Here is a 15048-nt window from a genome sequence, read left to right as displayed (position 1 = left end):
TTGTACTTTGGCTGCCCATTCCTTTTGATGAAGCCTTTCAAAACTGAAGCCCACAAGGCAGAAAGCACCCAAGACTATTTAAAAGGCAGCAAAAGCAAGTTGCAGAATTTACTGGTGACCAGTTCTCAGATAGGAACTGGAACATTGTTCGTAGTAATAGATTTTCATCTGGGGCACTGCCACATCCCCACCACCCCTCACCACACTGGCCCCTCTGAGCAGAAAAAAATAAAACAACAACAGTGTAAATCCTGCCCAAAAGATGCCTTAACCTAGTAGTCAACTAACTTTACATCCCCCCTTTCACCTGTAAATTTGAAGAGCTACTTTAGACATGTGTAAGGGCTTGGAGCAAGCCAAGGGGGATTTCTGCCTTTTCCTTCTTTGCTTCTCACAAACCTTTAAAGCCCCCCCCCCTCCCATTTTCAAATATGGATTTTGCCTTGTGTCATGAGAGGGCTGCTACTCAATAAACACATGCCCAAAGCTCCCTGGGGAGCACAGAGCTAGTTGCTTACTTGTCTGGATCCCTGTCCATGACATTTCTTAAATTACCGTATTTTTCTGTGTATAAGACTAGGTTTTTTCCTAAAAAATAATGTCAAAAATTAGGGGGCGTCTTATACATGGATAGTATCTCATCCCCCCAAATAGGGGGTGTCTTATACATGGGGGCGTTTTAGAGATGGAAAAATGCTGTAACCCCCCCCCCCCCAATCTGCTTTTATTTCATAATCTCATACTGAAGATTGACTTACAATTAAGGGGATTGGAAATGGGCTCAAACCAGAGGCAACTATCAATTTATGATATTTCTGGGTGCTTGGAAATATCCAAATGCCTTATCGTTTAGCGACAGCTGTATCTACTCCTTTGTGGCAATAAGGGGTGTGGTAGGGACAGAAACTCTTTGCTTCCATTCAAACTCTGTGCTAACTATTGAAAGGGAACCGAAAAACAACCACCACTAACTGATTTCATCCTGAGCTTACTAGATGCTTACAGGTGCAGCTACCCCATAAGCCACCTTTGATTAATTTTGGTCACAAATGTATTAATAGTACATCAGGTTTATATGTCGGAGAATCTGAGCGCAGAAATGGCCACAGCATTTCCTCATGGAGCTTGCTGGAGTTTGGTGCAACCCAATTATACTACCAGATGGCTGGGGATCAGCTTTCCACCTTAGCAACAGCCATAGAGTTAATTATGATTAACCCGCTACAACTCTGTTAAACAGATCGGCTTGTGACGAAGAGAAGCTTCAGCGCATCAGCCATAGGCAGCGAGTAATTTATAGAGAAACAGTTCACCTTTTAGAGAAACAATAAAGCACCCAGAACAGGGTGGCTAACCTGTGGTCCTCCAGATGCTGCTGGTTCTGACACCCGTTAGCCCCAGCTAGCATGCTCAATGATCAGTGATTATGGGGGTTGTCAAACAACATCGGGAGGACCACAGGTTAGCCGGCCCTGCCCTAAAGGTAAAGGTAGCCCTGCCCGTACGGGCCAGTCTTGCCAGACTCTAGGGTTGTGCGCCCATCTCACTCAAAGAGGCCGAGGGCCAGCGCTGTCCGAAGACACTTCCGGGTCACGTGGCCAGCGTGACATCGCTGCTCTGGCAAGCCACGGAAACGCCGTTTACCTTCCCGCTAGTAAGCGGTCCCTATTTATCTACTTGCACCCAGGGGTGCTTTCGAACTGCTAGGTTGGCAGGCGCTGGGACCGAACAACGGGAGCGCACCCCGCCGCGGGGATTCGAACCGCCGACCTCTTGATCGGCAAGCCCTAGGCGCTGAGGCTTTAACCCACAGCGCCACCTGTGGCCCTGCCCTAGAGGATAGTTAAGATGATCTGCCCCATAGTAAACAAACAAACAAACAAATCATTGCCCGCCCTCCCTCCCAACTTTTGGAAAGAGCTAGATACTTTGGGGGGGGGGGGATTCTATGCAAAGCAAAAATTATATCACCCCAAAGGTAAAGTCAATCCTTTTCAAATGCAAACATTATAAAAGCAAATTTAGTTTTCAAGAATAAATTAAAATCTGGCTTTTATTACACAAACACCTTCTGGATCTTATTAAAACTTGCTTTGGAATACCCAGGCAAGCTCCCCTGGGATCTGTGGTGGGCTTGTATTAGATTAGCACAGGCACCACTTTTAAACATTACCAGAGCACTGTGTTGTGCGTTCCACAGTAAACCTCCCCTCTGCATCCCCTTCTCGCAAGAGAAACAACCACTGTGAAGGACAGCTAAAAATAAGATGGGAGAAAACTCATGATTCCTACTCTTTGGGGAGAGCAGTTAGCTTTCTTTAAATTTGCAGAAAAGCTAACTGACAGGCATTATACTGCTCTGCTGCGCTGGCTCGTCCAAGCACTGAAAACATACCAGAAGTTGGAACAGAACAGACATGGGATGCTTGAGTGAAAGGCCCAAAGGTAAGTAAAGAGATATTTTCCTCCAGTAAGTGAGGAACCTGAGACCCAGAAAAGCCTCTCTTCAGAATTGTTACAGTACACTAAGGTAGTGTAAACATTAATGCTTATTCTGGGTCCAGTAGGCTCCCACTGCTAGTGTTTGGAGCAGGGTACACAATGTTCGCCACAATCCACAGGTATCCTGTAGCTTCTCAAGAAATTCTCCCGTTTGATGGGCTTTCCATCAAAGAAGTTTCCACCTGATTTGAAAACGGAAGCTGCATTTAAGTTGAGATGTGTACATTTCAGGCAGCCGTTGTGCATGCAAATGAATCAGACAATGGGCGTAGGTTGAAGACATCCCTGCCCAATCTCTGGTATGTGCAGCAATGTAAGAATGCAACTTGAAATGCAACAGGGTGGATGAGTTCACTGGGTTTCAAGCCATTAATGTGTACATGCTTCCAAGTGAAAAAGTCCAAACCAGAGATTGGGAATCTGTGGCCCCTTTTCAGATGTCGTCGGGACTCCCAACTCCCTTCAGATCCAGCAAACATGGTCAATGGTCAAGGATGATGGGAGTTGCAATCCAGCAATCTCTATAGACACATTCCCCACCCCCCAGTCTAAACTGAGTATTAAATAAAGTTCGTATTTAACTAGAATTTTGAAATTTGCTGTTGAGTAAACTATCCTGTTCATGTTAAAGGAAGATGAGAAAGATAGTATCTTTAAATGTGCTTTTCCAGAGAGGCCCTATGTGATCAGAATTTGAAACCTGTGAAAGCAGTGACGACTCATATGACTCATTACTGCCTCCAAGAGGCATCCACATATGATTACTTGGGGCAAATGACCTTGAAGGACAATGAGCTCCTAGGGGCCGAAATCCCAAGGGAGAAGAAATGACTATTTATGTATGCGACCACAGCTGCACGGATGTTACTGGCCCAGAGATGGAAAGAAGATAAAGTCCCTACCAGAGAAGAATGGCAGATGAAGTTGATGGACTATGCCGAAAATGACCAGAAGAATCAGAAATCAGGAAGACCAAAATTTTAATAAGAAATGGGGAAAATTTATAACTTATCTTAAAAAACCATTGTAAACAGTTAAACTCGTTAGTGGGATTGGAATTGGAATATCACTTGTAGTTTAAGGGTGAATTCTGGACACAATGGAGATGTAAAAGATTTGGATCATAAATGATGCAGGAGGAAATGATTAATAATAGGACCCACAAAGAGGAGGATGGAAGTCCAGGAGATTTCTTGGAACCTTGTTTTTATTATTTATGTTTGATATATCTCTGTAAAATGTTAATTTGAAAAGCCAAATAATATATATATATATTTAAAAGACAATGAGCTCCCAAACTAAATCCAGAGATTGCTGTGCACAGCTCCTGTCTTTGCATGAATGCAAGTAAAATGACATGCACAAGTATGTCAGGGCAAATTTCCTGGGAGAACTACTTCTAGGCTGCCGTGTGGCACAGCAGAGCGCTACACTTGAGTATTTCTGCTCCTCTGGTAAAAGCAAGTGGCTGGACCCAAATTCACTGGGAATTAACAACAGGGCTTCACAGGCCCTGGATCACGTTTAAGCTTCAGCAGCGCGAGCCACTAATGGCTAAACCAGCAGGTTGTGGTTTCAGAAGGAATTTTACAGCATGCGCTGTGTCCTTACTCAAACTTTCCAGATGTCGTGGGTTATTATGTAAATAAAAGTATGTTCCAATCGCCAGCGAGGAGCCATGGTATACACCAACGGTTAAAAAGAGAAAGCGATCCAATGTGCTGTTCAAAAATATAAACTGCACTTCCTTGCTTTGGACATTAAAGTTGCTTTTGCAGTTGATGTCCACTTTCCCTCTTCAAGATAGCTAAGACCAATTGCTAGGTGGGAATTGAGAGAGAGAGAGAGAGAGAGAGAGAGAGAGAAAGAGAGGGAGATGGAAGGAGGCAAAGACCAAATCAGGCACCTGCTCCAGCTGGGTTGGTCTTGCTTTAAGTATCTGGCTTTTAATGTATGCCTTGCATTATATTCATGATGTGAGTTGCTCTGTGGGCTTCAATCAAAAAGCACAATATAAATCTACTAAGTAAACGAAGAAATCAAGTTGGGACACTCTCTGTAAGCTGGTTGGTTCAATTAAAAAAGTGAGGCAGCTCTAACAGTTCTACATCTTTCATCTTTTCTCCACCACCTTTGCCTTTTTTCTTTTTCATTTTTTTGCAAATTAGTCATCTTCCTATAGAGACCCTCCCCCCATTCATATATTTATTTACCCTATACCACAGTATCAGGAGAATTAATACAAAATAAAAATGTGCTGTGGTGTCAGAATGAGACTCTTGCACTATTTGGTACAGCATATTCTCGGAGAATATACTGCCTTTATTTCGCAGCTACCAGATTTGTGAGCAGTTCTTTCCCTTTGGTGCTTTAGGGAGCACTGTTTTATTCTGCAGCTAAGATATATAGCCTCAGAAGACCGAACTTACTTAAAATGGGTTATAAATCCTTCACTTGGAACTATTAAAACTCCTGAGTTATCTCTGGTTTCCTATCAGAAAGGAAGCAGTGGTAAAGTTCACAAAGTCTTCTCTCACGCAACACTGGCTAGTTCCTCAGTGCAACCTTTGAATCATGTATGTAATACAGATTGGGGTGGGGAAAGACGAGACTCTTTCATAATCAATTTATATGGGGGGGGGGGGGAGAGTTTATTCCAGCTCTCCTTTCCTTGAAAAAGTAAGATGGGACTGCTGAATTGGGCCAATGGCCCATCTAGTCCAGCGTCCTGTTATCTTGGTTGGGTAGCCCACAAAGGAGGACCTGAGCACTCTGCCTGCCTGCAATTTCCAGCAACTGGTATCCAGAGGCATATTCAATTCTTCTCTTAATGATCTGAAGCAGGGAGTTCGCCTTTTTCAAAGCTGCCGAATGCTGGGTCAATATCTCCATCCAGCTGTCTACTGTGACCTCAAGGTTCCTGGGTTTGTTCACAGCCCATAAGAATATATGTAAAACTAAGATGTTTCTGCCTCAATGTGCATCACTTGACACTTGCTTCACTTTGCTTAATTTGCCATTTTATTGCCCATCCACTCGGTTTGGAGAGCTCCTTCTGGAAATCTTCAGAATCTCTTCGTTTTAATGACCCTGAACAATTTAGTACAGTAAGCAGGCAACTTGCGCTCGCTTTACTTATGCGATCACCTTATATTGGTTGGGGGGGGGGAATAAATGGAGAGTCAGGGAGAACTGACCCATTAGTGATGTATGGAAGTGAGAGCTGGACCATAAAGAAGGCTGATCGCAGAAGAATTGATGCTTTTGAATTATGGTGCTGGAGGAGACTCTTGAGAGTCCCATGGACTGCAAAAAGATCAAACCTATCCATTCTGAAGGATATCAGCCCTGAGTGCTCACTGAAAGGACAGATCCTGAAGCTGAGGCTTCAATACTTTAGCCACCTCATGAGAAGAGAAGACTCCCTGGAAAAGACCCTGATGTTGCGAAACTGGAGGGTGCAAGGAGAAGGGGACGACAGAGGATGAGATGGTTGGACAGAGTTCTCGAAGCTACCAGGATGAGTTTGACCAAGCTGCGGGAGGCAGTGGAAGACAGGAGTGCCTGGCGTGCTCTGGTCCATGGGGTCACGAAGAGTCGGACATGACTAAATGACTAAACAACAACAACAGGGAGAACTACCACTCTCAGCTCTCCATCTATTTATCGTTTCCCCACCCATGCTTCCAGCGAGCCTTTTCCTCGCTAACTGGGTTTGGGGAAGGCAGTGCAAGGTCTCTGACAGCATACAGGCCCCTGGAACCAAACCCTTGCATAGGTGGGGGGCTACTGTCTCATCATTGGCTCACCCCCAGTTCTAGATCTTTTATGAACAAGCTAAAAAGCGCAGGTCCCAATACCATTCCTTGGGGGGGCTCCACTTTCTATATTTCTCCATTCGGAGAACTGTTCATTTATTCTTACTCCCTGATTCCTGCAACTTGACCAATTCCTGATCCAAAAGAGGACCTCTGCTCTTCTTATATGACTGCAAAGTTTACACAGAGGTCTTTGGTGAAGTACTTTGTCAAAAGCAGACTATAAATCAATAAGATGCAACAATAAAATCCAGTTAAAAATAAAACTACAACCCACAATAAAGCCATATCCAATTACAACTGGACCCTAAGCATCCCCAAAAGGAAACAACAACTGGAGCTTCAAGTGCTTTTCTCAAAGTGTATTGGGGTTATTTTTAATAAGGACAAAAGCACATTAAAATAAAACTCACATTTAACAATGATTTAGAACACTTGTAGGGGCATTTTTTTTGTTTTGCTTTTTTGGGGGGGGGGTGATGGCAATTGAACATTCCTTTGCTTTCCTAATACAAAGTTCTAAACGGAAATAGATGAGCAGTAAGCTTTTAACAGAATCATTTACAAGCATTTAGGCAAGTGTGAGAGAAGGAAATGATGTTAGGATTAAGAAGACAGTCAACTCACAAGAATACATGAAATGATGGTCTTTCAGAAGTACTACTATGGTTTATGCCAGGCTTCCCCAACCTGCAGCCCTCCAGATGTTTTGGCCTACAACTCCCATGATCCCTAGCTAACAGGACCAGTGGTCAGGGATGATGGGACCTGTAGTCCAAAACATCTGGAGGGCCTGGTTTATGCTATAGTTTGATATGCAGGTCAAAGTAGAAAAATGTTTTCACTGACACTTTAAAAAGGCATATATTTATGGATCATGCCCCTGTTTTGTTTAGAAATGACAGACAAGAACTCTTCATTTATCAGAACTAGCTAGAAAATAAACTATGACTGATGACACTTTTCTCCTTTAAAAAATAAACATCATATTGGAAACTTTAAAAGGACTTGTAAAAGAACAATTCATCAATCAAATACTGTTTACATGTTTAGTAAACTCTCTCTCTCTCTCTCTCACACACACACAAACTTGAAAGGAGGAACGCCCAAGAAACTATAATATGGTGGGTTATAATCATGTGATTTCCACACATAAATCTAATTTAATGCAAGCAAACAAAAAACCGTGTCTGTAGAATTTTAGAATTTAACCTCTGGGAATGAAAACATTTGTTTGGTTGACATTTAGGGATAATAGGCCCTAGGGGAAAGAAACATTAACTGCAGTTTTTCTTCCCCCAGACATTTTTATTTTAAAAGCGGTGATGTAATTTGGTATAATCTATCACTCTTTTCAATTCTGATAGCTAAATGGGCAGTGTGCACACTTTGCAATTATGCATAAACAGTACTTTTAGTGCGGTTGTTAACTGTCCTAGAAGCCACTATAGCCCTTGCTAATAAAAATATATTTATTGCAACCATGAACCTGCATTTTAAGCCATTTGACAACATCTAAAGGCATATGCTCTCATCAGTTCAATAAATGTCAGAGCAGAGCCACACATGGAATCTCTACATTTAGAAGCAGTGCAAATCTAATCTAATCATCCTCTAATGTGGACAAACAGTGGACACACATATCCATTAAGCCAATTCTGTTGGGAGGCATATGGCAGTTCACTGCAGGGATACAGAATGTTTGACAAGATGTGTTTTTTGGCTCAAACGGCAACACAATTTCGGCTTCAACTGAAAAGCTGGTTTGTTATTGACTGCAGAGTCCGTTGGGCAATGCCTTCTTTGATTTTATGTTTGTGGTATTAAGCCTATCATATTATATTGCCAGATCAATGGGAAACAGCCGATTTGATTGCTCTTGGATAATATACGGGCTGTGTTGTTCTCTCTTTTCACCAAATCTCGATGACAAAAAATATATATGTTGCCTTTGCTAGAAAATAAAGTAGCTTCTAGGTTAAGATTATGGCAATGCAATCTATGTGTTGCTTCTCTTAAGGTTGGGTCCAGAAGTTGCAACTGGTGCAGAATGCTGTACCGACACTGCATGACACCTATGTCTTGCTTTTGGCATATAAACTCTAAATAACTTGGCACCAGGTTACCTCCAAGAACTCCTTATTATATACCCTTGCCCAGCCTCTTAGATCCTCAGGAATGACACTTTTGGTAATGTTGTAAGCTCTGGAAGTTTGTCTTATGTCTACTAAGGGAAGAGCCTTTTTAGTATGGTGGCAGCTGTCCTGCAGAATTCACTTCCAAAGAGCATCAGGCAGGCACAGGATTACCATTTAGGCATGGGCTCAAAACTCATCAGTTACAAATCTACACCCAATGGACCATCAACTCATGTTGTAAAGTCACTAGAAATCCAAGAAAGGTTAGCCCTGGGTTGCACTAAACCATGCTCTTGCACAAGAGGGACAAATTTATGCCCCAGCAACAGCATTTCCCCTTCCTCTCCTTTTCCCTCTGCGCCCCCCTCCAAATAAAAATAAAAATCTGGTCTGTATAGTTGTGGGATTCTCCAGAGCAGACAGGGGGTTAAGTGGCACAGGAGGAACACAGGAGGAAGAGAAAGTCCACTCATATTAAAAATAAAAAATAAAATGAAATAAAATGAAATAAAATGAAATATTTTATTTATCGTTTCCCCACCCATGCTTCCAGTGGTTTTCCCCAGCCACTCTGGGAGGCTCCCAACAGAATATAAAAAACACGATAAAACATCAAACATTAAAAACTTCACTAAACAGGACTGCCCTCAGATGTCTTCTAAAAAATAATAATAAAAGAGTTGGATACAACTCTCTATTCTTAACAGTTTATCTGAACCAAGACCATTTTATTGGAAGCATTTCATTTTCTTTCCTATGCACCAGTTCTTTCCCTACAATCGCTCAGTAAAAATATACCACTGGTACACTCTCTACACCATCATTTATACCTCCTAATTGGTGCTGCTCTTTCACGCTTTTTCAATACGAAAATTTTGTACTTCATTAAAGCACTAACTTCCTGGGCAATTCTCAAGTATTCCCCAGCCTGGCAGTGTCTAGTTCTTTCAAATACAGGACAGCTTTATCCCTTTTTTAAAAAAATAAAGTTTATTTTGTGCAAACCCATCCATTTGTCAGACACGGCTTAACAAGTTCTTCTACCAGTCTCTGCAAGTTGATAGTGACATCCTCCTCCTCCTCTTTGCAAGTACCAACAACCTCTCACACAATTCACAAATGCATTTCAAAGTTCCTTCATGTGGGGTATAGGTGGGTGCAGAGAAAAAGCGAACTTATTTTCAGCAAATTTTGCATGCACTGGGCTACACTCACAGGGAAGAATTATTTCATTCATTAATGATAAAAGTACTGGATAATTTCATGTCTGTACATGTTGATATATATATTTCCTCTTGTAATTGCTTCTGATATCCCCATCTCCAAGATGCTTTTGCTTACCAGGAAAACCTTCAAATGTAATTCTGTCTCCAGGAACAACCCCACTAGGAGGGATTAGAATCTCCACCTTCTCTGGCGTGCTAGCACACATCAGCATGGCTTGGGACAAAACTCCTCTCATTTTCACTGGCTTCAGGTTACAGAGAAATATTGCCATCCGGTTTTGCATCTGTACATGGGACGTAAGTCAAAACAAAAATGAAATTTAGCTAGGCTTCTCTGCATTTATTTCACAATGAGGAAGCAAGGGGGGGGGGGGAATTAATGCATGCAACTGCACACAGTAAAACACGCAAAAACACCAAGTATGCAGATACAAATATGTTAGCAACAATTAACATTCTTCCAAGACTAATTCAGTAGTAAAAGCCAGGAAACAATTAAGGATAACTGTCTTCTAATACAGACACACAAGAGGGTGCAATAAAGACAACATTGTGTCCTGGTGCTTGGGTATAATGGCTGAAACAATGTTTTACTGACTTTCCATTCTTTGTGGGCCTGGGTTCCAACTTTTAACAGTTACTTAAGGAATTTTTGTAAAAACATCCTTCTAAACTAATCAGAGAAAGCATGCCCAGGTGGTTTACCATTCAGGATGCAATTAATCCAAAGACAGGAGGACATTTTGGAAGCATCTTTTATCAAAACAGTTGTCCATAATGTGCATTGCAATTCATTTATTTAAAACTACAAATGCTTCTGGGTTTTTTCCTTCCCACCACTAGGGAAGGCTACAATGAATAAGCAGAACAATGAGGCCTCATTAGCGAACACTGCAGCTAACAACTTGGTCAAGAAAACAGATTGTTGTTCTTTTAATAGACAGAAATCTAAAAAGATCTTTGACAATAAAGTTACTGATGATATTCAAAAACCTACCAGGCATACAAACCGATGTTCATGTTTCCACACAAATTGTAATTTAAGCAGCAGATTTTAATTAATACATTTGCCAACTTGAGGAGAAAGAGACTAAAAATGGTTATTAGACATTAATAAGTTTAGGTTGGAAGCTGCAGCCGATTTCTAACCACCTTATGTATAAAAATATGCAACAGTCTGCCTTAAAATCATTGGGATTTCGTTGATTACAATTAACTGTTGGATAAATTTAAGGCAGTCCCAGCTGTCTTAAACTGAGGTACTAAAGGGATGTTTGGAACGCCAGGAACTGTCAGAACAAGGAACAGAATTCCTTCTCCTTTCCTGAATATTATATTGGATAAATATTGCTTAAAATTCAGGATCTGGCTTATTTCAATATGTTCAGCCAGAAAGGATGTTTTCCTTACTGCAGTTCCGTATAGTGTGGGTGTCCTTCAAGCTGTCTGGATTGCGGAGATTCCACTGTATTTTATGTAAGAGGCAAAACACAATGCCCTAGATGCTTCAAAACATATTGGGACACAGATGAAGCCAACAACAAACAGTCTCTCATATTTTTATTGCAATTGCTGGTATAATATAACTACCAAAACACACACAGAGCTGACTATGAGGATGGAATGTCCTTTTTATATTTCCTAGGAAAGAGAAAAAGTGAGCAGTAGATCCTAATGAGTGCTCTATGCAAACACAGCTATCCATGGGGCTAATTATGCAGGTCTAGGGGAATTCTGCGCCCATGTTTACTGAGCTACAACCCTTGCTCATGGCAAACCTCTTCTGAAACTTAGGTGAGTTTTTCAAACATTCCTGAACTTTGGGGGGAGGCTGAAAAGGAGGACAATGCCAAAAAAGGGCAAAGAAGAAGAATTGCACTCCTCAATCTTTAGGCATGCCTTAAGTAGCTGCAGAGATGCGGGTGGCACTGTGGGTTAAACCACAGAGCCTAGGACTTGCCGATCAGAAGGTCGGCAGTTCGAATCCCCGCGGCAGGGTGAGCTCCTGTTGCTTGGTCCCTGCTCCTGCCAACCTAGCAGTTCGAAAGCACATCAAAGTGCAAGTAGATAAATAGGTACCGCTCTGGTGGGAAGGTAAATGGCATTTCTGTGCGCTGCTCTGGTTCGCCAGAAGCAGCTTAGTCATGCTGGTCACATGACCCGGAAGCTGTACGCCAGCTCCCTTGGCCAATAAAGTGAGATGAGCGCCACAACTCCAGAGTCATCTGTGACTGGACCTAATGGTCAGGGGTCCCTTTACTAAGTAACTACACAGATCCTACCTAATGAGTCTGGAGGGTAAGACTTGAAACAAAGGATTCAAGTTGCAAGAAAGGAGCTACCAACTAAACATCAGGAAGAACTTTCTGATGGTAAGACCTGTTTGACAGTGGAATGGACTCCCTTTTGAGGTGGTGGACTCTCTTTCCTTGGAGGTTTCTAAGCAAAAGTTGGATGGCCATCTGTCACCAATGCCTTATTTGAGATCCCTGCATTGCAGGGGGTTGGACTAGATGACCCTTCCAACTCTAAAATTCTATGATTCTATCATTTAAGTGACAGTGTACATGGGCGCTCCTGATTTCCTTCAAGGTATGTCTCCATCCTTCAAAATGGACAAAGGACATATATGAAAGTTGAGCATTTTCCAGCAGTAAGTTAAGAAGAGAAGTTTACATCCAAAATATTTTTTTTGCCTCCTCCACCAGTATTACAAGAAAAAATTTCAAATTACACATTTACTCAAAATTACCCAGAACATTAGAAGGTGTGTTTTGCTATCAAATAGCAGAATTAGGGACTCAGCTACATTTGCAAAGATAAAGCGCTTTATAGGGGTTATAACACTATGACCCCAGATGGCGCTGTTGAGTTTCACCAACGGGATTTCCCTGTATGAAGTTGACAATGCATTTAAGTGAATCACTTCTTTGAAGTGTCTAGATCCAGCGTAGAGATCCAGCCTAGAATACTGTTTCACATTTCCTCCCTGCTAGGGGCTTCTTAAATCCCAAGAGAAGAAAACTGCATATGCTTCTGGGAAATATGGCTATGCCTTACACATGGATGAAAGGCATTCTTAGTGCATCCTCTGCTTGACAGACAGGCTGCAATAGCTCAAGTGACATTACTACTTGGTTCAAGATGAAGAGACATCGTACCTTGACCTGCTTGCTGCAGCATCTTATATATGGCAAAAAGAGCAGAAGAGCACATTGAAATATGCCTAGAACCGAGGGGGAGAGCCTGTGGTCCTGCAGATGTTGGGTTCAAACTCCCATTAGCCATAGCCACAATGATCAGGAATGATGGGAACTGTAGTCTAGCAACATTTGCTGGGGCACAGGCCCCCCACCCTTGGCCAGGAAGATGCAGACTGAGAAGTTATTACTGGCTACTCCAGGTGTGCTGCATACAGGAAGAGGACCACCAAGGTTCATTGGGTTGTTGCTGGAGTCGGATTCTGACGCTGGCAGAAGCTAGATTTGTTTTGGCTCCCCTCTATTTAATTTGTTTCTTAAGTAATAAGTTCGTGAACTTGAGATTATTTCAGTATCCATCTGCTGCATAACTTTAAGTGCCAAAACTAAATGTTGAATTATTATTTAAAAAATTAGATATTTAAAATAAACTTTATTTAGCAAAGAAAAAGAAGTATCAAAGGAATTCTTTATGTACCTCTTCTAATGGAACATGTTTCACTAGACCACTGACGACAGTTCTAGGGTTTGTTTCTCCCACGTCAACTTCCTCAACGTACAGAGTATCAGCATCTGGGTGTTTCTTTGCTGCTGTGATGCAACCAATTCGAAAATCAAGTCGGGAAACATCTAAAGGCTTTGAGTCATCATTCGCAGCTGACTGCTGCTTTTTCTCCTTCTTTTCTGCTAAAACAAAATCGGAAGCCATTTAATTACACAGAAACACACATCCCCTGGAATGCATTTCAAGCAAGTTTTCTTTTTCCCTGTCTGAAAAGAAATCCCACGGTACATTTTAACATTCTTTGATTTCAAAACAGAGACCCAAAATATTACAACCGTGTGACAACAGGCTTCCTTAAACATGGATAACTAGATAGAATTATGGTACCATTTCCTTTAATGTTTTGCTTAGAAGCAAAATGCACCTACCCAAAAATAAGGTTACAGTTTCTGCATACCTGACGGGATCCCTAGAATCACAGAAATATATTAACTTGTAAATATAGCTTTAAAAAACAAAGATTCATAATGGACCTAACCAACTTGGGTCCATTAATTTCAATCTACTGCAAGTAGGCTAGAACCTTCACAATTGGTCTGCTGAGGACTTGTTCTCAGTAGTCCTTTTTCTTCAAGGACTGTGGAATGTTGAGGACAGTTAAACCACAGACCGCTCCCTAGATTGTTAAGGGTATCAGTTGTGAAAAAGGGGAAAGAGATGGCAGTGAAAGGAATTTTGCCCGCTTGGGCTTATACTTAGTGAACAGTATTAGGATCAAGGAAGAAGGAAGCTGGGAAAGATATTTTCCCCCCATTCCATTGACCAGGAACTCTTCTTGATCAACTGCACCTACATGGCAATAAATCACTTAGGTTCAGGACATCCTCCTCTTGATTCCTCCTGCCCCCCCCCCCCTCGGAGTGGCCGCTGAGAACATATAACACCCATCCTGAAAGACCTACACTGGTTCCCAGTATGTTTCTGAGCATAATTCAAAGTGTTGGTACTGACTTTTAAAGCCTTAAATGGCCTCGGCCCAGCATACCTGAAGGAGCATCTCCACCCCCATTGTCCGAGGGCCTTCTGGTGGTTCCCTCCCTGAAGGTGTGAGGTTGCACGGAACCAGGCAGAGGGCCTTCTCGGTAGTGGCGCCCACCCTGTGGAACGCCCTCCCACCAGATGTGAAGGAAATAAACAACTATCTGACTTTTAGAAGACACCTGAAGGCAGCCCTGTTTAGGGAGCCTTTTAATGTTTGATGTTTTATTGTGCTTTTAATTCTCTTGGGAGCTGCCCAGAGTGGCTGGGCAAACCCAGCCAGATGGGCACGGTATAAATAATAAATTATTATTATTATTATTATTATTATTATTATTATTATTATTATTATTATCCCACCCCGGACTATATGGCCCCTATTCCAAGATGGCTGGAGCACTGAACAAGAAGTGGGGATACAGGTTTGTTTCGTGTCCCCACTTGTTTCCTCCAATTCTAACAATTCTCTTTTCATTTCTAAGGATATTGTATTAAACTAAACTATTTTGGAAATTTTGGAGCATTTTTAAATGGAAATCATTAGTTACTTCCAAGCTTTTATTTCACATAAGCTACACAGACATTCACCTTGCCTAACCTAGTCCAGAATAATTTTCCTGA

General features: G+C 41.8%; 1 protein-coding gene and 1 long non-coding RNA gene across 7 annotated transcripts in view; one reads left to right on the top strand and one right to left on the bottom strand.

Moving 5' to 3' along the window:
• Window positions 1–15048, bottom strand: part of AIMP1 (aminoacyl tRNA synthetase complex interacting multifunctional protein 1) — a 36601-nt gene that overhangs the window by 1985 nt on the left and 19568 nt on the right. For 3 of the 6 annotated variants that reach the window (XM_083456833.1, XM_083456835.1, XM_083456831.1), the window contains 2 exons: window positions 13363–13571; window positions 9800–9968 (listed from right to left, as the gene is read on the bottom strand). In XM_083456833.1, coding sequence (XP_083312959.1) covers window positions 9800–9968; window positions 13363–13571 — 378 coding nt within the window. The remainder of the gene's footprint in view (window positions 1–9799; window positions 9969–13362; window positions 13572–15048) is intronic. The other 3 variants (XM_083456834.1, XM_083456836.1, XM_083456832.1) reach the window with 1 other exon arrangement.
• LOC310685197 lies at window positions 666–8949 on the top strand. The gene is made up of 2 exons (XR_014515110.1): window positions 666–1483; window positions 1839–8949. It is a non-coding gene; the product is annotated as an uncharacterized lncRNA (long non-coding RNA).

This window comes from Podarcis tiliguerta (genome assembly GCF_965153285.1).
Source record: "Podarcis tiliguerta genome assembly, chromosome: 9".
In the NCBI taxonomy this organism is placed as follows: domain Eukaryota; kingdom Metazoa; phylum Chordata; class Lepidosauria; order Squamata; family Lacertidae; genus Podarcis; species Podarcis tiliguerta.
This window is presented reverse-complemented; position numbering and strand designations above follow the sequence as displayed.